Source organism: Bombina bombina, chromosome 3 (assembly GCF_027579735.1).
Source record: "Bombina bombina isolate aBomBom1 chromosome 3, aBomBom1.pri, whole genome shotgun sequence".
NCBI classification, from domain to species: Eukaryota; Metazoa; Chordata; class Amphibia; order Anura; family Bombinatoridae; genus Bombina; species Bombina bombina.
The window spans coordinates 534,452,653-534,478,546 of record NC_069501.1 but is presented as its reverse complement, the minus strand read 5'-3'; the positions used below and the strand labels follow the sequence as shown (position 1 = coordinate 534,478,546).

General features: G+C 37.4%; 1 protein-coding gene across 1 annotated transcript in view; it reads right to left on the bottom strand.

The window, feature by feature from the left end:
• NUDC (nuclear distribution C, dynein complex regulator) overlaps positions 1 to 25,724 on the bottom strand; it is a 31,553-nt gene extending 5,829 nt beyond the window's left edge. Inside the window, exons 1-8 of the mRNA XM_053706991.1 lie at positions 25,470 to 25,724; positions 22,210 to 22,287; positions 21,916 to 22,110; positions 20,293 to 20,364; positions 18,969 to 19,079; positions 17,810 to 18,004; positions 16,978 to 17,061; positions 2,163 to 2,281 (exon numbers count right to left, since the gene is read on the bottom strand). Coding sequence (XP_053562966.1) covers positions 2,163 to 2,281; positions 16,978 to 17,061; positions 17,810 to 18,004; positions 18,969 to 19,079; positions 20,293 to 20,364; positions 21,916 to 22,110; positions 22,210 to 22,287; positions 25,470 to 25,550 — 935 coding nt within the window. The 5' untranslated portion in view covers positions 25,551 to 25,724. The remainder of the gene's footprint in view (positions 1 to 2,162; positions 2,282 to 16,977; positions 17,062 to 17,809; positions 18,005 to 18,968; positions 19,080 to 20,292; positions 20,365 to 21,915; positions 22,111 to 22,209; positions 22,288 to 25,469) is intronic.
• Between the last annotated feature and the right edge of the window lie 170 nt (positions 25,725 to 25,894).

Sequence of the window (25,894 nt, the reverse complement as noted above, 5' to 3'; positions counted from 1 at the left end):
TCTCTAGAGACGATCTGGATCATGGAGGATGAAGTAGACAGATTGTGACTGAATTTTTACTGCACAAAAAAGCGCTAAAATAGACCCCTCCCACTCATATTACAACAGTGGGGAAGCTCAGATAACTGTTTCTATGCAGAAAACAAAGATGGCCATGTGGTAAAAATCATGCCCCAATAAGTTTTATCACCAAGTACCTCACAAAAAACGATTAACATGCCAGTAAACGTTTTAAACATACATTTGAAAAGTTATGAAGTGTTATTAATAAGCCTGCTACCAGTCGCTTTTACTGCAGTTAAGGCTCATACATTATTTCAGTATTAACAGTATTTTCAGAGTCAATTCCATTCCTTAGAAAAATACATTCAGTGTACACACACTCATCAGCCTAATACCAGTCGCTATCACTGCATTTAAGGCTGAACTTACGTTACATTGGTATCAGCAGTATTTTCTCAGTCAATTCCATTCCTCAGAAAAATAATTTACTGCACACACCTCATTTGCAGGGGGGCCCTGCATGCTATTCCCCTTTTCTGAAGTTACCTCACTCCTCAGATGAGAACAGCCAGTGGATCTTAGTTACGTCTGCTAAGATCATAGAAAACGCAGGCAGATTCTTCTTCTAATGCTGCCTGAGAACAAACAGCACACTCCGGTGCCATTTAAAATAACAAACTTTTGATTGAAGAAATAAACTAAGTTAAAAAACAACACAGACCTCTCACAGCGACCTATCTTTAGTTAGGCTGCAAGAGAATGACTGAATATGACATGTGAGGGGAGGAGCTATATAGCAGCTCTGCTTGGGTGATCCTCTTGCAGCTTCCTGTTAGGAAGAGATATATTCCATAAGTAATGGATGACCTGTGGACTGACTACACTTAACAAGAGAAAACTAATTTTTTGAATGTGAGAACTTTTGGATTGTTTCCTGTCCCTTTAAATAAAAAATTATGTATGAAACTGAGCAATTAAAATAATTAAGATCTTAGCGATATCACCAGTTAAGCATGCTGATCAAAATATCTGCTGTGGAAAAGCCTAGATTCCCAGTGCTGATGTTTTCTTGGAGAAGCAGCTGGTACACAAGTATCTACAAGGAGTGGCACACAATCTATCATACCCAGTTTGCAAATAGATCGATGTAAACATTTCCATAGTGACAGCTTTTTATATGTGGCAATTTCGTATACTTTGTATAATAGGGGGTTTACAGACCCTCAGTAGATTGCTCAAAATCTTCCCATCCCCCCTTTGCTTAGATTTAAAATTATCATCACCATCAGTCCTATTAGGTACCAGTAAGACTTCAAAATATACAGATGGCTTGGTTTTATTTACATGTGAAAGCTGAAAGACGAGTCATATTTATTTCTATAAAAATAACAAATACACACGCTAGCTTTAACTAGTGCTATTTTTGCTGCTGTTTTTGAGCAAACATGGAGATATTGAAAATGGCGATAGTTAAAAGGGACATGAAACCCCTTTTTTTTTTTTAACTTTACCAATATACTTCTAGTATCCATTTTGCTTCATTCTCTTTGTATCATTTGTTAAAGAACAGGCTCAGGAGTTAAACAAATATGGTGCGTCAATAACAAGAGACATATGTACCGCCCCCAATCAGCAGCAAACACTAGTGCATTGCTGCTCCTGAGCCTAACTAGTAATCCTCTTCAACAAATGATACCAAGAGAACAAATAATATGATAATAGAAATAAAGTTGCTTAAAATTGCCAGTTGTATCTGAATCATGAAAGTTTACATTTTGACTTGACTGTTCTTTAAAGGGGTAGAAAACACCTTGAGAGTGTAACATAAAGACTGAAAATAAATTGGCTTCAGCAGAGCTAAGAACTGCAAAACAAAGTGTGTTTTGCAAACATAATGATCGTGGCTAGCTGTCTCTTCTCCAGAAGCAATTCTGGATTAGCTCCTCCAAGTAAGGCAAATGCTGGTTGGAGTTTGGTTAAAAAAACAATTGCAGCAATTAAGTTATTAGTGAATAATAAAAAATAAAAAAAAATCAACTTCAGTTATGTTAATTTATTGTACAACTGAAAGAAAATATTGTAATTACAAGGTATTTACTGTCCCCCTAACAAATGACTAATAACCCCTTTGAATCTAGTTAAGATAACATTACACTCACTTTTTCAGAATATCCTGTTTCTTCTGTTCCTCTGAAGTTGGGAGCCCCATAGATTTCTGCCGCTGATCATACATCATTTTTTCTACCATACTGCGCGTTTCACCATCCAAATCTGAAAGCTGTAAGATTATAAAGCAAAAGGTAAAACTGGTAGAAAGATACTCATACAGCAACTGCTGAACTGTACAATGTGCTTCTGTTTTATATGCAGAGCTGGCTAAACACACTTAAAGGGATGTGAAGCCCAAAAAACTAAATTTATGCTTACCTGATAAATTTATTTATTTCCGGGCATGGAGAGTCCACAAAGTCATTCCAATTACTAGTGGGATATTCAACTCCTGGCCAGCAGGAGGAAGCAAAGAGCACCCCAGCAAAGTTGTTAAGTGCAACTTCCCTTACCCATAATCCCCAGTCATTCAGCCGAAAGAAAATGGAAAAAGAAGAAACACAAGAAAAACTGCCAAATTATAACAATAAATAAATAAAAAAAAAAGGGGGAGGACGGGGTCATGGACTCTCCATGCCCGGAAAGAAAGACATTTATCAGGTTAGCATAAATTTTGTTTTCTTTCCTATGGCATGGAGAGTCCACAACGTTATTCCAATGACTAGTGGGAACCAATACCCAAGCTAGAGGACACGGAATGAACAAGGCAGGAGGACCTAAACACCACCGCTTGAAGATCCTTTCTCCCAAAAGAAGCCTCAGCCGAGGCAAAAGTATCAAATTTGTAGAATTTTGAAAAAGTATGCAAAGAGGACCATGTTGCTGCCTTGCAAATTGTTCCACAGAAGATTCATTTTTGAAAGCCCAAGATGAGGAGACATCCCTAGTGAAATGAGCCGTGATTCTCATAAGCAAAACGAATCACACTTCTTAACCAGAGGGAAAGAGTAGTAGAAGTGGCCTTCTGACCCTTTCGCTTTCCAGAGAAAACAACAAACAGGGCAGAAGATTGCCGAAAATCCTTAGTAGCTTGTAAGTAAAATTTCTGAGCACGTACAACATCCAAGTTATGCAAAAGACGTTCCTTATGAGAAGGAGGATTAGGACAGAGAGAAGGAACAACAATTTCCTGATTAATGTTTCGATCCGACACCACCTTAGGGAGAAACCCCAATTTAGTACGAAGGAGCGCCTTATCTGCATGAGAAATAAGGTACGGGGAATCACACTGCAGAGCTGAAATCTCAGAAACTCTGCAGGCAGAAAAATTAGCAAGAAGAAACAAAACCTTCCAAGATAACAATTTTATATCAACAACATGCACAGGCTCAAACGGAGCCTGCTGCAAAACTTTAAGAACTAGGTAAAGGCTCCAAGGAGGAGCAACAGGTTTAAACACAGGCCTGATTCTGACCAGGGCCTGAACAAAAGCTTGAACATCTGGTAATTCTGCCAGACATTTGTGCAAAAGGATAGACAGAGCAGAAATCTGACCTTTCAGAGTACAGGTGGCCCACGGTTTAAGCCGGTTCAATTTGCACCGTTTCAGAATAACAACCTTTTTTTCAGTCATGTGACTGCTATTGAAAAGTATTGAGAAGCATTGCATTGATTAAAATAGCCAGTAGGTGGAGCTGTCCGCTTGTGTTGCAGCAAAGATATGCAAAGCCAAGCACACAAACAGGCTGGAATTAATTAGTCTAGCTAGACATGAGCTATCGAGCAGCTTTCATAGGAACAAGATCTTCCTGTCTATAAATCAGTCCAGATTGGAATGCATAGAAAGAACTGTTTGCAGAAAAATGCATGTGTTGTGTGATTATTTTATAAGGTTTATAATGCCGTTTAGCAAATGTTTTTGTTAATTTAACTTAGTTTAATTATATATTCTGTGTTGTGTGATTATTTGATACTGTTTATAATGCTGTTTAGCATTTAAAGTCTTTATTTCAAAGCTTTAAAAATAATGTATTAGGTGTCACTTATGACAATTTTGAGAGGGGCCTGGAACCCAACTACCTCACTTCCCATTGACTTACATTACAAAGGGAGGAAACAGGTATGTTAGCCTGAAATCCCAAGGAACCACCAGAGCATCTATCAAGGCGGCTTGAGGATCTCTTGACCTTGAACCGTACTTTGAAAGCTTGGCATGTTAATGAGACACCATCAGATCCAACTCCGGAACCCCCCACCTGAAGGTTATCCTGGAGAACATTTCCGGAGGCTCTCCCCGGGATGAAAAGTATGTCTGCTCAGAAAATCTGCTTCTCAATTGTCCACTCCTGGAATGTGGATGGCAGATAGACAATCGTGAGCTTCCACCTACTGCAGAATGCAAGACACCTCCTTCATGGCCAAGGAACTATGAGTTCCTCCCTGGTGGTTGATGCAAGCCACTGAGGCGATGTTGTCCGACTGGAATCTGATAAACCGGACTAAAGATAATTGAGGGCAAGCTGTCAAGGCATTGAAGATTGCTCTCAACTCTAAGATGTTTATGGGAAGAGAAGACTCTTCCCGAGACCACAGACCCTGAGCTTTAAGAGAACCCCAAACATGGATGATAGGTCCTTTACGCAATTTATGAAGGCCTCCCTCTTTATCTGTTTGTGAGGTTAGTCTTGACAGGAGAAATCTGCCCCTTGTAGGGCAAGACTTGAATCCTATTTTAAAACCCTGGGATAGTATGTCCACAGCCCATGGATCTGGGACATTGCGTATCCAAACATGTTGGAAAAGAGAAAGTCTGCCCTCCACCTGATCCAAAAATCGGATTGAGGGCAGACCCTTCATGCTGATTTAGAGTCAGCGGAAGGCTTTTTGTTTTGTTTTCCCTTGTTCCAGGGCTGGCTGGATTTCCAAGTGGACCTGGGTTGGTCTGGTTTGGAAGAGGTGGACTTCAGTCCTTTAAAGTTGCGAAAGGAATTAAAATTATAAGTCTGTCGACCCTTAGGTCTATTCTTCTTGTCCTGAGGTAGTAGTGATTCCTGTAGAAGACAGAAACAAAGAGGCGCAAAATAGGACAGTACCGTCTAGTACCACAACAGCACAGCACAATAGAGGTGTTTCCCCCTATAATAATCTACTCACAAGAGCAGCGGCACAACTGGAGTGCCGGACACAGCAGGACGGGACTATAGTGAGTCGCCCGACAGACACGCCAAACATGGGAGGTGAGAACCCAGGATGTCCGACAGCCCGCAAGATCCACTCCAAAATCAATCAGCAATCAGCCAGAGAGGTGTAGTGATACACCGGTCCCGGATACGTGATTAGAATGTGGCCAAAGCAGGACAGGACATGCAGGATATAGTGGATAGTATCATTATAACAGAGCAAGCAGGTGGTAGATAAAAGACTATTTATTAAAAGTCCATTAAAATCAGCAACGCGTTTCTCAGCTAATAACTAGCCATTTCATCAGGCTGTATAAAATACCTAACTCCTCTTGCTCTATATAAATGCTACATGATCCAATAGAAGGGCAGAATACCACACACACCCTCCCATAGGTGCGGCGATGTGTAAAGATGACTTGTCCAATCACAGACTACAAATAACAAACCTCAGAGGGGTGTGTGATGATACCGCCCACCGGTATAGATCTATGGCATTTAAAAAAAAACAAAAAAACGAAAGCAGCTACATTTACAGTGTAAAATACATATGTACACTGTTGGTATTCAAACTAATAAATGGAGACGCACATAAATACATTCAATACAATACATAATACAAATAATATCATAGTACAATTCATAATCTAAACAAAATATTCAATGAACATTGGCATAGAAGCATTAGGAATGCAAACTCGAATAGGCGGGAGAGGAAATCTCATCCAATCACGACTTATAATCAGACCACCCGAGGGGGTGTGTGTGAGCCCGCCACCCGTCGAAAAGGGACCTACATCTTCTATATAACAATTCATTAAAAAATCTGTAAACAGATGGTATCAGACCCATAAAAATATAAAAACACAAAATAATACTCAGATAGTAATAATAAAAAATATTTAAAAAAAAAAAAAAAAAATAGAAAATATATAAATATGTTGACAAATTTAGACAGAGAGAAAAACCCACCAAACATCTAACCTAGATCACTGGAAAGCAGCTAGTTCTATATTCAGATTTAGACCCGCAGGGTGCAAGTTCTTAAGTACATGAATCCACTAGGTTTCTCTCTGCCTAAGCCTGGACAATCTATTATACAGATGGGATTTTGGTACTAATTCAATCGGGATGATAGAGAAACATCCAGAATCGCCATTATGTAGCAAATTACAGTATCTCGGAACACTGTGTTTCTTGTTATTATTTTTCATGTTATGTATGTGCTCCGACCATGATACTGAGCCTTCTACAGGTACGACCAACGTACTGTATCCCACAGACACATGAAAGTAAATATACCACATAATGCGAAGCACATGATATATGACTAATAATAGGATTAATGTGATATGAGGTAGGACAGATCCCTTTCCACCCATAATCTCTGAAATGATCTCCACCAGACCGGGCCCAAACAAAGTCTTACACTTATAAAGGTAAAACCAAAAGATTGGCCTTTGAAGAAACATCAGCCGACCAAGATATTAACCATAGAGCTCTGCGAACTAGCACAGTGAAGCTAGACATTTTAGCTCCCAGTCTAATAACCTGCATTTTCGCATCACAGATATAGGTATTGGCCAGTTTAAGAGCTTTGATCATATCTTGGATCTCCTCTACCGTAGTCTCTTCTGAAATAAGATCAGGCAATACTCGCCGCAGGTTGCCACTGTAAACCCTGAAGGATGCACATCTTTTTTTTAAGTAAGCCTCCAGCTTCTTATCCATTGGATCCTTAAAAGAACAATGTTAAAGTTTTAGATGAGCATGAGGAACAAAATTGCATTGGTAAAACAATTTGAGCCTCTAAACATAGTAAGCATTTATCAACAGACATAGACTGATCTAATTCTGAACCCATAATTACAGAATTTAGCTTTTAAAACATTTTGTAAAAGAAAATAAATCTTTAAATTTTAATAGAATTTTAGAGAGCAATAAAAAGATCCTTCAAAGCAACCTCAGATTGCCTGAAGCTCCTACCAGACAGGATTGACACCCCATTAGTCAAAGGAAACGAAACCTTCCTGTAAGGATCTTCTCCTCTTAGAACAGAACGATCCGTTGAAGAGAAAAATGTCAAAAACATAAATCCGACAGAGCTCCACAATGCGATACACTTCAACGCAATGCAAGCTCACTAAGCTCCGATATACTGGAAGTGCAGGCGTCCCGTGAGCGGATCGAAAGATTAACTGCGCAACTTGAAAGATCGTAAAAAAGTAAATGGCTCAGTTTATTTAAATAAGCCTCTCTGAACTGTATTCTCATCATCTAAATATGTCAGTCACATGAATACACTAATAAATTGCCCTGTATTCCGCTAATTTAATCAGAATGCTGCATCACTCCTCTATCGATTCACAATAAAGGTTAAAAATCCCCTAACCAAATAATGTCTCTCACAACACCTTTAACCCATACAGTGTCATATCCTCCAAAGAATGTATCCTTAACTAATAAGGCTATCTATGTCCCAATTGTGCCATAATCTGTCCAAAATAAGTATCCTTAAATAAAAAGGATATCTATGTCCCAATTTGGATCCGATAAGTGCTGCTGTCCTTCAATACCTAGAAGGCAAAGGCACTTACCTTAGATTCAGCTGCAGGACAGATGCTGCTACATAGGTGTGACAGGCACTTTGCTCCCTTTCATGGACATGTAGGAAAAGAAAGAACAGAGTAACTAACTCTGGCTTTCTACAAAGGGGTAGCAAAATGTTATAAGTAAAGCAAAGACTACCTCGCCGCCTTTTAACTGCTAAAAGCCACAACTACTCTTACTAAAGAGATTGACATAGACAGAGCTAGACACCAAATCCTTGCTTGCAGGGAAAAAGTACCCATAAAAGGATTAAATATCTTCAGACACCATCTTCACACATCCTACATTTACAGAGGCAAAGAGAAGGAATGGGGATTATGGGTAAGGGAAGTTACACTTAACAGCTTTGCTGGGGTGCTCTTTGCTTCCTTCTGCTGGCCAGGAGTTGAATATCCCACTAGTAATTGGAATGACGTTGTGGACTCTCCATGCCATAGGAAAGAAACTTTTTGTGATTCAGACAGAGCATATCATTTTTAAAAAGTTTCCAATTTACTTCTATTATCAAGTTTGCTTAAAGGGACACTGAAGGCAAAAAATAAATTTAAAAAAAATAGCATAATACAAATAACGTTAAAAAAACAATACACTTATTAATGTACTGTCTGTTTAAATTGTTTACTGTTTTGCCGCAATGATTATTTCAATCTTTTATTATTTTCCAAACCCCTCCGGGGGTACCAGTTCACAGCATCCTATCCTGGATGACAACCCAAGTATTAATGTGGCGGACTTTATCTGCAATGCGTATGCGCAAACTTCAGAAACGTCACTCACTGTTTCTCTGTATTCAAAGCAGCAGACCCGCTCTGCAATAGATAGAGTGGGTGTGCTGCTTTCAATGCAGGGAAACAGTGAATGGCGTAGCTGCACTGAAAAGGTGAGTGCTGTGCGTTAGTATAGTGTGTCCGTTAGAATACTTCAGGCAGCATCGGCTTCACGAGACAAATTGCGCATGCGCTAGATGACAAACAAGAAGATTTATTATATTCATAGAATAGGGATCCTATTGGCGGATTATAATGGCAATTGTACAGCCCATATTAGTGGGTTGTCTGGACTGATATCATTAGAAGAAAATAAAAATAGATTTTATATATGGTACACTCATCGTTGGACAATGAAAGTAGGGGCATTTTATAACTTTATTCATTAGAAAACCATTTTCATATTCGTAATACACCAAAAAAACCTTTAAAGGGACATGAAACACAATATGTTTCTTTCATAATTCAGATAGAACACACCATTTTAAACAACTTCCCAATTTACTTATATTATCAATTTTGCTTCATTCTCTTGGTATCCTTTTTTTGAAGGTGCAGCAATACACAAATGGAGCTAGCTGAAACCATAGGTTAACCAATAACAAGAAGCATCTATGTGCAGCCCTTAATCAACAGCTAGCTCCCAGCTCCTGAGTTCACCTAGGTATCCTTTTCGACAAAGAAAACCAAGAGAATGAAGCAATTTAGATTAAAAAAAAAATATATCAAATTTACTTCTGTTAATTGTATGCTGTATCTGAATCATGAAGGAAAAGTTTTGGGCTTCATGTCCCTTATATTCCCATGGTATTCTTTGTTTAAGAGATACCTAGGTAGGTGTCTGGAGCACTATATGGCAGGAAATAGTGCTGCCTTCTAGTGCTCTTTTACAGGATAACTGCTGCCACATAGTGTTCCAGAAATGAGCCGGCTCCTAAACATACATCCTTGCTTTTAAACAAAAGATACCAAGAGAACGAAGAAAATTTGATTATAGAAGTAAATTAGAAACGTGGTTAAAATTGCATGTTCTATCTGAATCATCAAAGAAAAAAAAAATTGGGTTTCATTCATTTCCCTTTAAAAACTCCCACATCTTCAATTTGTATTACTTGAAAGGACAAAATTAATTAACAAATGCTATCCAATGAATTATGAAAACAATACCAATACACCTTTCTGCACTGGAACTACATTTTCTGCCATTCCGAATTACATTTTTGTTACTTGTGCTTATTATATTATGAATCAAACTGTTGTTTCCAAGCTCCTTCAAATGTGTGCACGTCAGTAGAAGTGTTTGCAACAATGTTCAAAGAAACGTTAAATTTTGTTCCAAACATTGCTGCTATAGGGCTAGATTACGGGTGGTGCGCTAACTGTTGCGTGCAAGGGATATTGGGTTTATCACTGGTGTTTGCGCACATTAGAAGTAGCGCACCTATTACAAGTTGAAAGTAAACACGTTCGGTTGAATTTAATGCGCGTCGGGATAGCATGACTGCAGAGCTCTGGTTAACTGAAGAAAAATACAATAAAAAGTTATAAGGGCTCAAAGATATGAGATAAAATGACTATAAAGGGCTTTAACAGAAATACATATACATGTCTAAAGATGTATGTATGTATGTATGTATGTATGTATGTATGTATGTATGTATGTATGTATGTATATATATATATATATATATATATATATATATATATATATATATATATATATATATATATATATATATATATATATATATATATATATATACACACACACACACATACATACACTGTTAAAAAAACCCAGAAAGAATATCTTTAAATAATCATAATAAATTAAACAAAATTGCATACTCTCATTCATTAGGTCATGTAATTTGGCAACGTCCCAACTCTGTGTTTAATACCGCAATGGCACAGCTCAGCAGGATCAGTTTCCACTGGGGACCAGCAGTGCTCTGTGGCTCCTGAGCAGTGGTTTGACTATGTGTTTAACCCTTTTGCAGAGGTTAAACACAGAGCTGGGACATCACTAGTGTTAAAATTACATGCTCTAACAAAATTAGAGCATATTTTTTTTCATTTTATGTCCCCTTAAGATACAAAAATGGAAGGGGAAAAAAAAAAAAAAAAAAAGACTTTACTGTCCCTTCACTAAATTGACAAACTTATTGGGACACAGTTGTTGACTTAGCTAGGATGATTAATTGTTTAAATCATGATTTGCAAGCCTCTTGTTAGGAATATAAAAAAAATAATAAAAGGAACATTGCAGTGTAATATAAACATGCTCTAATGCACTACACTACTGTGTATCTTTAAAGGGACATAAAACCCTAAATATTTCTTTCATGATTCAGATAGAGAATATATTTTTACAACAACTTTCCAATTTACTTTTATTATCTAATTCCTTTAGATATCCTTTGTTGAATAAATAGCAATGTACATGGGTGAGCCAATCACACAAGGCATCTATGTGCAGCCACCAATCAGTAGCCTATTTAGATATGCTTTTTAACAAAGGATATCAAAAGAATGAAGCAAATGAGATAATATAAGTAAATTAGAAAGTTGTTTAACCCCTTAACGACCAAGGACGTACGCCACACATCCTCAAAAAAAATACAGTTAACGTCCTTGGTCTGGAAAGCAGCTGAAAGCGATCCTGCTCGCTTCCAGCTGCTTTCCGGTTATTGCAGTGATGCCTCGATATGGAGGCATCCTGCAATAACCCCCCTTGGCCATCCGATGCAGAGAGAGCCACTCTGTGGCCCTCTCTGCACCGGACATCGATGGCCGGTATCGTTGGTGGGTGGGAGCTTACGTGGGAGGCGGGTGGGCGGCCATCGATGCTGTGTGTGGAGGGGGGCGGGATCGGGACCCACGGGGCGCGCGCGTGCACGGGGGGTGGTGGGCGGGCGCGTGCACGGGGCGGGAGCGGGTGGGAACCGCTACACTACAGAAAAACAAAGTTAAAAGTAAATAAAACTAAGACATTTTAAATATTTAAAATATAATCTAAGGGATCTGGAAGGGGTTGTGGGTTGGTCTTGGTGGGGGGGGGGGGGGAGCTACACTACAGAAAAGGGCTATTTTTTTTTAAAAAAAAAGGCACATTTTTTGCAAAACTGGGTACTGGCAGACAGCTGACAGTACCCAAGATGGCGCCCATTAAGGCAGAGGGCAAGGGTTAGAGAGCTGTTAGGTGGGGGATCAGTGAGGTTGGGGTCTAAGGGGGGATCATACACATCAGCATATTTAAAAAAAGGGCCAAATACCTTTTATTTTAGTACTGGCAGAGTTTCTGCCAGTACTTAAGATGGCGGGGACAATTGTGGGGTGGGGTGGGGGAGGGAAGAGAGCTGTTTAGGAGGGATCAGGGGGTCTGATGTTTCCCTACAAGCTACATAATTAACCCCTTCACTGCTAGCCATAATACACGTGTGATGCGCAGCGGCATTTAGAGGCCTTCTAATTACCAAAAAGCAATGCCAAAGCCATATATGTCTGCTATTTCTGAACAAAGGGGATCGCAGGGAAGCATTTACAACCATTTGTGCCATAATTGCATAAGCTGTTTGTAAATAATTTCAGTGAGAAACCTAAAATTGAGAAAAATTTAACTTTTTTTTTTAATTTGATCGCATTTGGCGGTGAAATGGTGGCATAAAATATACCAAAATTGGCCTAGATCAATACTTGGGGTTGTCTACTACACTACACTAAAGCTAAAACTATCCCAAAAAGCTCCCTACATGCTCCCTAATTAACCCCTTCACTGCTGGGCATAATACACGCGTGGTGCGCAGTGGCATTTAGCGGCCTTCTAATTACCAAAAAGCAACGCCAAAGTCATATATGTCTGCTATTTCTGAACAAAGGGGATCCCAGAGAAGAATTTACAACCATTTATGCCATAATTGCACAAGCTGTTTGTAAATAATTTAAGTTAGAAACCAAAAGTTTGTGAAAAAATTTGTGAAAAGTGAACGATTTTTTGTATTTGATTGCATTTGGCGGTGAAATGGTGGCATGAAATATACCAAAATGGGCCTAGATCAATACTTTGGGTTGTCTACTAAAAAAAAATATATACATGTCAATGGATATTGAGAGATTCCTGAAAGATATCAGTGTTCTAATGTAACTAGCGCTAATTTTGAAAAGAAATGGTTTGGAAATAGCAAAGTGCTACTTGTATTTATGGCCCTATAGTTTACAAAAAAAGCAAAGAACATGTAAACATTGGGTATTTCTAAAATCAGGACAAAATTTAGAAACTATTTAGCATGGGTGTTTTTTGGTGGTTGTAGATGTGTAACAGATTTTGGGGGTCAAAGTTAGAAAAGTGTGTTTTTTTCCATTTTTTCCTCATATTTTATAATTTTTTTTATAGTAAATTATAAGATATGATGAAAATAATGGTATCTTTAGAAAGTCCATTTAATGGCGAGAAAAACGGTATATAATATGTGTGGGTACAGTAAATGAGTAAGAGGAAAATTACAGCTAAACACAAACACCTCAAAAATCTAAAAATAGCCTTGGTCCCAAACGGACAGAAAATGGAAAAGTGCTGTGGTCATTAAGGGGTTAAAATTGTGTGTTCTTCCTAAATAATAAAATAAATAACGTGGGTTACATGTTCCTTTAAATGTGTTTTACTCCACCCCACCCAAGGGAATGGCATTATACTTCCGCTCCTCAAGTGGGGGCTGGTCGCTATGCACACATGCTAATCTTGATTGACTCAGCAGTCTCCCATTCAGAAGTGACAGAGCTTTGATGCTCAGGAGTGGACATACGGCATTTTACTAATGGACTTGTATCTCCATTTGACCAGGATGTCTGTACAACCTAGATTGCCCTAAGTTGAGACTGTACAAATTCACAAATGATCATCATATAATTTTTTTAGCATAAACTCACACTTTAAAAACATTTTTGTTTGCGTCATATTTTAGATTTACTTTGCTGAAGGAGCAGCAATGCACTACTGGGGAGGTAACTAAACACATATCGAGGGAGCCCATATGTGCAGTCACAAGTCCGCAGCTTGCTCACACTAGTACTTGGCTGCGCCTGAGCCTACGTAGGTCTGTTTTTCAACAACGGATACAAAGAAAAAAAAAAAAAAAGCAAATTTGATAAAAGAAATAAATTGTAAAGAGGTTTAAAATCCCATGATCATCTGAATCATGATAGTTTAATTTTAACTATACTGTCCCTTTAATCTAGTACTAAGTTCCGATTAGTTTAACTTTAATATCATTGTTTCATACATGGATCCCTTACCTTAACCCCTTAATGACAACTGACGTACCAGGTACGTCATGCATTAACAATCAGTTAATGACAATGGACGTACCTGGTACGTCAGTTGTCTAACAGAGTGCTGGAAGTGATCACAATCACTTCCAGCAGCTCTGAGGGTATTACAGTGATGCCTCGATATGGAGGCATACTGCAATACCCCTTTACAAGACTCCGATGCAGAGAGAGCCACTCTGTGGCCCTCTCTGCACCGGTAGTGATGGTGCCGATGGTGCCTCTGACCGGTGGGAGGAGGGAGCGTGTGCGCGCGCGTGCACGATGCGCGTGTGCACGTGCACATGCGCACATTAGCCACACTGACACCAATGAAAAAGTAAGGGGAAAAAAAGTTATTTTTTTTTTTATATTTAAAAGGATCTGTGAGGGGGAGGGGGTGGGGGTATTGTGGGGGGGCTGCTACACTACAGAAATAATTAAACACAAATAACAGTTATAAATACAATTAAAATAAGTTTGGTTTGTGGGGCCAAACTGGGTACTGGCAGACAGCTGCCAGTACCCAAGATGGCGGTAATTAGGTAGGGGAGAGGGTTAGAGAGCTGGAGGGGGGGATCAGGGAGGTTGGTGCTAAGGCAGGGGTCCATCACAACTAAAATATTTTATAATTTTTATTTAAAAAAAAAAAAAAAACTCTTTTATTTAGTACTGGCAGACTTTCTGCCAGTACTTAAGATGGCGGTAACAATTGTGGGGTGGGGGAGGGAAGAGAGCTGTTTGGGAGGGATCAGGGGGTGGGATGTGTCAGGTGGGAGGCTGATCTCTAAAATTAACCCTGCAAGCTCCCTACAAGCTACCTAATTTAACCCCTTCACTGCTGGGCATAATTCACGTGTGGTGCGCAGCATCATTTATCGGCCTTCTAATTACCAAAAAGCAACGCCAAAGCCATATAAATCTGCTATTTCTGAACAAAGGGGATCCGAGAGAAGCTTTTACAACAATTTCTGCCATAATTGCACAAGCTGTTTGTAAATAATTTCAGTGAGAAACCTAAAATTGTGAAAAATGTAAAGTTTTTTTTTTTTTATTTGCTCGCATTTGGCGGTGAAATGGTGGCATAAAATATACCAAAATGGGCCTAGATCAATACTTGGGGTTGTCTACTACACTACACTAAAGCTAAAATTAACCCTCCCTACAAGCTCCCTAATTAACCCCTTCACTCCTGGGCATAAAACACGTGGGGTGCGCAGTGGCATTTAGCGGCCTTCTAATTACCAAAAAGCAACCACAAAGCCATATAAGTCTGTTATTTCTGAAAAAGGGGATCCCAGAGAAGCATTTACAACCATTTGTGCCATAATTGCAGAAGCTGTTTGTAAATAATTTCAGTGGGAAACCTAAAGTTTGTGACAAAATTTGTGAAAAAGTGAACTTTTTTTTTTTTTTTTTTTTTATCGCATTTGGCGGTGAAATGGTGGCATGAAATATACCAAAATGGGCCTAGATCAATACTTTGGGATGTCTTCTAAAACAAAATATATACATGTCAAGGGATATTCAGATATTCCTGACAGATATCAGTGTCCCAATGTAACTAGCGCTAATTTTGAAAAAAAGTGGTTTCGAAATAGCAAAGTGCTACTTGTGTTTATTGCCCTATAAATTGCAAAAAAAGCTAAGAACATGTAACCATTGGGTATTTCTAAACTCAGGACAAAATTTAGAAACTATTTAGCATGGGTGTTTTTTGGTGATTGTAGATGTGTAACAGATTTTGGGGGTCAAAGTTAGAAAAAGTGTGTTTTTTTTCCATTTTTTCCTCATATTTTATCATTTTTTTTTTAGTAAATTATAAGATATGATGAAAATAATGGTATCTTTAGAAAGTCCATTTAATGACGAGAAAAACGGTATATAATATGTGTGGGTACAGTAAACGAGTAAGAGGAAAATTACAGCTAAACGCAAACAGTGCAGAAATGTAAAAATAGCCATTGTCATTAAGGGTAAGAAAATTGAAAAATGGTCCGGTCATTAAGGGGTTAAAGTGAATGTAAACTCGGGTAGCTCACAAGAGTTCGGCGTAACAGTTAGGTTTAAATAACATGAGTTTAATTCATGATTTTTTTTTAAACATCATATGTACCGTCATTTTTAATCTTTATATCCTTGCATCTGTCATACGTATCCTCCGCCCGGCATTTTCGATTAATCATTGTCATTTTTAGTCACGCTCCTTACAACCAATAATGTTATTAACCACGGGGGGACCCACCCCCTTTATATGTCGTCACGCATCTGTATTGCGCTTGCGTTTGACAGCTCTACCGATCATCTTATATGAAGCTCGTTCACATTTCGCGCATGCGCATTTGCAAACTTCACGGACTTCATTCATTCTCCAAATATTATAGCACCCGGTAAGTATATTTTGAAATGGGCTCCGTATTCTACAATAAGATAACAATAAATCCAAAAGCTATAAGTTATATATTTATACATTAAAAGATTTATGTTATGATTGGAACAATTTGCAAATATCATCATATATATATATATAAATGATAAAGTTTATTTCATCCCTTTATTATCTAATGAAACGTCTAAATATTATGGAAATTCGGAGGAGATGATTTGCTTCTATAGCCAACAATAGTATTCAGTGAATGTATTCATTCACTGAATACTATGTTGATTGACAGCGGATTTCGGGGTTTGACGCATGCGCAGTGTTGAGCAGAGACGGGAGCGCGCATTGCCACTACGTAAACAGCGGGTGGGACCGCTGTATATGTAATATTGAACAGAGTAAGGAAGTCGAGAGTGGGAGGAGCAGGTATACACAAATAACGATGTTTGCAAATGTATATAAAACTTTTATTATACATCTTATGACAAAATGAAAGTTGCACTTCGTTTAATATACTTATTAGCTATTTACTCATACTTTCTGAACTTAAAAAATTGACATTCACTTTAAGAACAAATAAAGTACAAGGCGGCTGCACTAGGATTCATAAGACAAGATTGTTTCTTGCCCTTGTTTATTCTGACCTGTTACTACATGTAACATTACTCACAGTTCTCAAACATACCTTGGAGTTCTCTGGATTAATTTTCTTTGTATTTATTTCTGGGTCTGTCAGAACAATCCGATTCCACCACTCCATTGTATTGATCTGTAAACAATATGAAGTTAGGTCAGAAACAGGTTAAAAAAAAATGCTGCATTGCAAATCAGTAGTATTGTAATTAAAGGGACATAACACACCTTGAAATTGCAGTACGAATATGCACATTATACCTTAATAGATCATTGATCCAACCGTTCTTATCAATAGTTGCACACTTTTATCAGATTATGGCTGACAAATTGCAGGAGGGGCTTTCCCAAGCACAACTTAACACATTTTTGGTAAGAGCTGTGCACACACTATATATACTATTTTGGCCTTTTGATTAAACATACATAGAGGTGAGCCATGCATGCAACCTTCATATACAGAAATTAATTTGATAAAATCCACATCAGAAAGGTACTAGCACTCGCTAGATTTAAATCACTCAAAACTTTATTCCAGTGACATTTCGGGTTGTCAAGAGGATGACAGGCATTACTCTGTTTCTCTAATGCAACTCTTTAGTAGGGCACATTATATAGGATGCATGACTAAGGGCTTGATTTTATCAAAACTGATGTCATAGGTGATATCATCCACTAACCTGGTGTACTGGAGATTGGATCCTCCAAATATAGTAAACAATAGGGGAAATGTGGCTTTATGATTACAATACAGGTGAACTACATGTAACTTAGATATGAACATTGTCACACTAGGTCAGTGTTAATTTGTGTATAAGATACATAATCAACAATGCATTCCACAGTGTATTCAACTCATTTAATATTAAAGTATTCACTCTCACCTTTTCAAGATGTACTGTGACCACCTTTCCATCTTCTATCAACCAAGAACACTCTTCCACCTTAACCTCGTTAAACAGCTCTCCGTCTAGGATAGGGCTTTGTCCCCGCAGTCCCACTGTCAGTCTTCGCCGCCGGATATCCACATTTACATCTTTACCTTTTAGTCGGAAGTTAATAGGGAACGGTACAATCAGCTATGGGACGGAAAAGAATATGTATTTCAAGACTACAATATGGGGGGGACAAAGTGTCAACAAATGTAATCACCTCTGTTTAGAGCTTGCAACAAGCGTCAATTCCTAAAAAGAATTAGATGTTATATGACAGTGACAAACCAACACTAAACAAACTGGATTACATATTGTTACATCCTGTGAGAGAATCAGTTCACTTTCACAGATCAGTGATGCTGCTGACGTTTTGAAAGCTGCATCTTACACTTTGAATAAGCTCGCATAGCCGAAAGGTTTTTTTTTTTTTTTTAATACACAATTTAACCCCTTCACTACCAGGAATATACCGGAGAATTTTAAGCATCTTTGCTATCACTCCATTATTATTATCATCAGGTATTTGTATCCACAGCACTATTTAAACAAAATCAGAGCCATGATGTGGTTTTTTTCTTTTCTTTTTATTTACCTGTCAAAACAATGTATTGATCTAGGCCCATTTTGGTATATTTCATGCCACAATTTCTCTACCAAATGTAATAATATATATATAAAAAAAAAATTGCATGGCGCTCTCCATACAGGTTACCAATGGATGGCATAATCAGACCTGTAACTTGATGTGTGCATTTCAGCATTTGTTTACTAAACTAATACAGAAATTGGCCGCAATCTGCAGCATTCAGATATATTCTTAAAAATGGATTTACACAGATATTTGTGTTTTGCACTAGTTTAATAATAGATCTGTTGCCATGGCTATTTTCTGCACTCATTTAGTGAACAAATACCAAAATACACGTTTACCTGTAACTGATAAAATATTAGACAAACAAAGCTCACCTGCCATTTCCTCTGGGGGTATATAGCAATTCCAGATTATATGTATTAAAAAAATATATATATTTTAAAGTATCTGTATTTAAATAAACCTACAAATGAGTCAATATATATACCAGGTACTTTCCTATATGGCGTCACTTACATCCACTTCTGAGAGTGTTTGTGTCCAGCGGTAGTTAGGCAGATCAACTCCGTTTCCAGAATTAGGTTTCAGCTTTCCTTTATCTTTTTCATCCTCTTCCTCATCTTCATCCTATCATATATAAAATAGCAGTTTATAATTTTCATTATCAATCATCCTTTTGGTAATGCCATTTAAAAAAAAACAACATAAAAGTGTAAAACCAAAACGCACAAATGTGTTAGTTATATGCAAGCAATTGTACAATAATAATTAAATGCTCTACCAATGTGATTAACCCCTACAAAAGGGCTAAAACAAATAGTTAATATCAGTTCCAGCACAGCAATGCACTACTTAAAGGGACACTGAACCCATTTTTTTTCTTTTGTGATTCAGATAGAGCATACAATTGTAAGCAACTTTCTAATTTACTCCTATTAGCAATTTTTCTTCGTTCTCTTGCTATCTTTATTTGAAAAAGAATGCATCTAAGCTTTTTTTTATTGGTTCAGAATTCTGGACAGCACTTTTTTATTGGTGGATGAATTTATCCACCAATCAGCAAGAACAACCCAGGTTGTTCACCAAAACTGGGGCGGCATCTCAACTTACATTGTTGCATTTCAAATAAAGATACCAAGAAAATGAATAAAATTTTATAATAGGAGTTAATTAGAAAGCTACAAAAAATTGCATGCTCTATCTGAATCACGAAAGAAAAAATGTGGGTTCAGTGTCCCATTAAACCTACCTGAACAATGACAATAGACATACGTGTATAGCCACCAATCACCAGTTAGCTCCCAGAAGTGCATTGCTACTAAGCCTACCTGGGTATGATTTTTAACAAACAATACAAAGAGTACAAAGTAAATTTGATAACATTAATAAAATAAAAAAAGTCTCTTATAATTGTATGCTCTGTCTGAATTATGGAAGTTTATTTTTTATTTTTATGCCTTATTTAAAAAAAAAAAAAAAAAAAAAGAAAAAAAAAGAAAAAGAAAGTATACTCAGTGTTCTCCCCAGGACCTATATAATGGGCACACTAGCCAACTGATTTTACTGACCACCCATCTAAAATTAAGCTAAAATGAGCGAATATTAAAAATGTTCAATGTTTATTATGCAACTTATCATTAAAAATATTTACGTTACATTATGCAATTAACTTGTGATTTGAATAGCAGAAAATCTTTATAATACTATAAAGTACCACACTGCCGCCACTCAGGTACGTCATAATGCCACCTTGATGGCAACATTGTCTGTGAAGAACACTGTGTATCCTTTCATTAATAAAAAAGAAGAGTTATGATTAAGAGTCTGACGCATTTCTTACCTTCTTAGGTTCTGATTCCTTATCTGCCGTTTCTGAGATCTTCTCCTCTTTCTCTGTTTCTCTGGCCTTTTTCTGTAGGAGGGAGAAGATATATTAGAGTGATGAACCAACACATACATGGTCACTAAAAGTGTTGATATCAATATTTAAACAGAGCAAACAGATTTTTTATTTCCACGAAAGAAAAAAAAAAGTTTAAATTTAAAGCTGTTTTTTTTTTATACTGAAGCTAACGGAGTGCATTTATTGTACCACAAGACAATAAAAAGGGATAGCAAAGGCAAACATTAAACTTTCTTGATTCAGATAGAGCATGCCATTTTATACAACTTTCCTATTAACTTATGTTATCTATTTTGCTTCATTCTTTTTGTACCCTTTTTTAAAAAAATAAAACAAAATACATAAAAAAAACAAAACATATCTAGGTAGCCTCAAGAGCAGTAATGCTATACTGGGAGCTAGCTGCTAATCGGTGACAGCAGATATATGCCCTTTGTCATTGGCTCACCCAGTGTTTTCAGCTTGCTCCCAGCAGTTAAATTCTGCTCCTTCAACAAAGAATACCAAGAGAATAAAGTAAATTGGAACGTTGTTTAAAATTATATGCTCTGTCCGAATCAGGAAAGAAAAAAATTGTGTTGAGTCTCTGACTGCTCAATGGCTGATAAGCAAATTCCCACTGCTTAATTGGTGGAAAGTAACATGCTTTCTAAAGCACACACACACACACACACAATATAAATATATATATATATATATATATATATATATATATATATATATATATATATATATATATATATATATATATATATATATATATATACTTTCTGCACTGGTTAGAGCATTGCTCTAGCCTCTGACGAAGAAGGGAGAACGGAGGTTACGGACCACTGTATTAACGCTTATAGCACTTCCCCCATATTCCTTTTTCTCACAATACCCTACTATAGAAATATTTGGAAAAGATATTTCGCCTTTTGGGGTCCTGTGCTTCTAGCAGCTTTTATAGAAGGGTCCACATATACACATATATATGTTCTAATTTTATATATTTTTATACACAGGTTTTTCATTTATTCTGGTCCATTTTTTACACTATTTAGAGTGTGCATTCTCTTATATATATAATATTGTCTAAACTTGCACCATATTTGTAATATATTTTATATATCTATTTTACTTAAGGGCCAGTTCTCTTTTATCGTGCGCTCCAATAGGTCCAGAGCTTATACCTCTATTAGTTAGGAGGTATATTCTATCTTTCTCTAATATATATATATATATATATATATATATATATATACACATATACATACACACACACATACACACATATCCGATTTCCCTGCAACATAATGGGTCGAGGTTTCAAAGAACAAAATCATCTATTTCATATACAAAAATAAACCCAAACAAGACATTTCTGCTTTCATAACAAGTCATTTAAAACACATTGAGAAAAACTCTATTTTACAGTACACTAGCCCTTTAATGAGGTATCATTGTTGGTCTTAGCTTTGTCATGGCTTTTATGCAGAAGACAAAACTACAGTATCATACTACTAGTGGGAATTAGCACTTGTATAGTACATTTATTAAAGAGCTTGCTCTTCCAACCTGTTCTATTTCCTTCTGGAGTTTCTCAGCCTCCTCATCTGTCAGCTCAGTGATTCTGGGTTTGTCTTGTTCTTGTGTCTTCTGTTTCATTAAACGATCCCGTTGCGCAGCCTCCCGTTCTCGGATTTCCGTTTCTTTCTTTTCTCGGGCCTGCTGGGCTAGCTTGTTATGTTGATTAAATATATCACGGATAAGCTAGGATGGAGATAGTATATAGTTACATTCAGATAGGTCTGCTCTGCTCTGATGCCCATTGTTGCAACCAACAAAATATTTTCAATGCAATATACTCACCTTCTCAGCTGCTCCGCTCTCTCCGCCAACAAAGAAATCAGTTTTCCTCCGCAAGAAGCTGAAGAATGAGTTTACCAGCTGCATGTAGGGAAACAAAATGTTAAGAATGAAGTAAAGCTATGAAACAATCAATGTTATGAATAAGTTAGAAATATGCAAGGAGGGAAAATATGAGAATATACACTGCCTATTCTAAAAAATGTTTTTCTTTTTTAGGGACCAGTAAATTTGCATAATCAACACATGCATGATAAAAAGACAATGTAATAGCACTTAGGCTGAACTTCAAATGATTAGTAGATTTTTTTTTCGGACAAATGTTAAAATTATATCTATTTCAACTCCCCCTGTATAATGTGACAGCAATCAGCCAATCCCAAATGCATATACGTATATTCTGTGAATTCTTGCTCATGCTCAGTAGGAGCTGGTGACTCAAAAAGCGTAAATATAAAAAGACTGTGCACATTTTGTTAATGGAAGTAAATTGGAAAGCTGTTTAAAATCTCATGCTCTATCTGAATCATGAAAGTTTAATTTTGACTTGAGTGTCCCTTTAATTATTTAGGCTGTATATTCATGGCTGTAATGTTTATTTTTAGTAAATTAATTCAATTAAACCCTTCCCGCCATTAGGACGTTCCATGCCGTCCTAACTGTGCTAGGCTTTAGTGACGTTATGACGGCATGGATCGTCCTAGCCGCTTGGCTGTACTGAAACAATAGCCGCTTCCTATGTGGGATTGCAGGCTTGGGGGCGTACCTATCGTCATAGGCAATCCCCCCTGACCCTATCCCATCAATGAAATCACGCGATCACATGAACGAACACGTGATTTAAATGTTTTCTCATTTGTTTAAGACAGAACTTTGTCTTGATGTAGACTGAGTCCCAGCAGGAAAGGGGTTAATCCGTTCACAATGTCATGTTCTCACAACTGTGAAATTGTGTCTGCAGAAAATAACATGCCTCTTCAAAGCAAACATTTGCTAAAATAAGAAGTGTGCCACAACTAAGTTTGTCTTGCATATTGATAATATAAACTAATGTATTTTCATATTGCCCACTCACAACTATTTTTAGAGCACAATTATACATCTGTGCACAGACAGACATTTCCAGCTAGTATTTTATTTAAGTTTAAAGGGATATTAAACACAAAAAATGTAATTCATGATTTGGATAAAGCATACATTTTTAAACAACTTTCCAGTTTACTTCTATTATCAAATGTATTATCTTGGTATCCTTTGTTGAAGAAGCAATGCAGTACTGGGAGCTAGCTGAACACATTGTGTAAGCCAGCGACAAAAAGGCATATATGTGCAGCCATCAATCAGCAGTTAGCTTCCAGTAGCACATTCCTGGTCGTGAGCCTACCTAGGTATGCTTTTTTTCAAAGGATAACATATTTATAACTATGTTCTTTCGCAATCAAGAAAGTTTAATTTTGACTTTACTGTCCCCATTGTTCTCCTGCAATTCTAAGTACAAAAAATCAACCCCTTACTTAGTTTCAAGAAGTTCAATGAAGAGGTTTGGAGTGGAATAGATCTGCGCAATGACCTATATGTGAGGAGGACAGGGTGCAAGCAGTAACATTTAAAGTGAAACCTATTGTTTTAGTTTAAATTATCAGCTTAATTTTTTTTTCATTAAAGGGGCAGTTTACCCAAAAACTTTCCTTTAATTTGTTCCTTAAAGTGAATGTAAATTTTGATGCTAAAGTGCCCGGTTTTTAAAAATTCGATTAAAAACAGGGGCACTTTAATTCATCAACATTTACATTTCACTCCTGTTGTGAAATGAAAACAACTTACCTTTTAAACTTGACAGCAGCTCCAGCTTCCTCCGGTTGTCGCAAGCCATTTCTGATGTCAGAAATGATGGATAGGTCATCCTCCAATCACGGCTTCCCCCCCGGGGGAATCAGTGTCTGATTCAATGCCGAGATTGGAGGAAGCCGGAATCCTCATTTTAGACCCAGGAAGAGGCTTAGCGACGGGTGGAGGCTGGATCGGCTGTCAAGATTAAAAAGGTAAGTTTTTTTTTCCACAACAGGAGTGAAATGTAAATTCTGATGATTTAAAGTGCCCATTTTTGTTTATCGAATTTTTAAAAACCGGGCACTTTAGCATCAAAATTTACATTCACTTTAAGATCTATTTTACCTGCTGGAGTGTATTAAACTGTCTCCTTAGCCTTTACATTGGGATTTGAAATAGCCTTTCCCTACCTATACTGAAAGTTTCTATACCTAGGTATATGCTATTGAGAAACTATGTAAACACAGCAGCAGAAGAAATTACACTCACAGTGGGAAGTGGAAGAGATGTTAAGTTTCAATGGTTCTTTCCGAATATTGTACAGACACAGATATAAGAAAGGGAAGCATTTCAGTGATAAGATAACGAGATCTGATCTGTCAGCAAGCCTATTTTGATGGGCTGTGGTTTCAAAGAGGAAATCCAGCTACTTCTTTTGCAAAAAGAAGCATAAATTAGCAATTTCTCATACATTTTATACGCAGCAGTTTGTATAACAAGTCATGGGGTACACATTTAGGGAAAAACTATTTTACAGTGAACTTTCCCTTTAAAGGGACACTGAACCCAATTTTTGTCTTTCCTGATTCAGATAGACGAGCATGCAATTTTAACCAACTTTCTAATTTACTCCTATTATCAAATTTTCTTCATTCTCTTGTTATCTTTATTTGAATAGCAAGAATGTAAGTTTAGATGCCGGCCCATTTCTGGTGAACAACCTGGGTTGTTCTTGCTGATTGGTGGATAAATTCACCCACCAATAAACAAGTGCTTTCCAGGGTTCTGAACCAAAAATTGGCTGGTTCCTTAGCTTAGATGCCTTCTTTTTCAAATAAAGATAGCAAGAGAATGAAGAAAAAAATGATAAAAGGAGTAAATTAGAAAGTTGCTTAAAAATGCATGCTCTATCTGAATCACGAAAGAAAAAAAAAATTGGGTTCAGTGTACCTTTAACAGAGAGTGTAATATGGGTTTTAAACGAGCACGTTATACTTATTGGAATGTAGATGTGTAGATGACGTCATATTTTCAATCATGCATTAATATCGTTTTCCACATCATACGTGCACAATTTCGCATGATCTCATAAATACATGGAGCTATCCAGAATTTTCTCCGGATGCTCAGATGATGGAGACCGTGCAGTGTAACAGTGGTGTATGGGTATAATTTTTTGACAATCAGACAGAAGTCGTGCTTGGACGTCCTACCTCTTGCACGCCACCCTCATGTTGCTGAGCCATTGCCATCAACATGCCATCGAACCTTTCATCATCTACCGGCGTCGCCATTATTCCTCAGCTATACTCGTCTTAACACTACACGCGAGACACGCTGCTTCCTAGTCCCCAAGAATCTTAGTCCTTCCGTATAGGATTCAGCCAATTACAAATCGCGTTGAGGCGGTTGCTATGACGATTTAGCCAAAGCTTCTAGAGGATTCTACAGTGGTTAACCGAGGCAACTGTTTCAGACAGCCAATCAGAGCTCGGTCCGTTTTACAGCAGGCTGTGCCACAAAGCAATCTCTGAGTCTCTTCATAATTTACTACCAATTAGCTGGTAGCGCTGCTAGCGCATGTCCAGCTAACTTCTTTCCTTTACTACTATGGCGTCATGTAGTAAACATTTCCGTA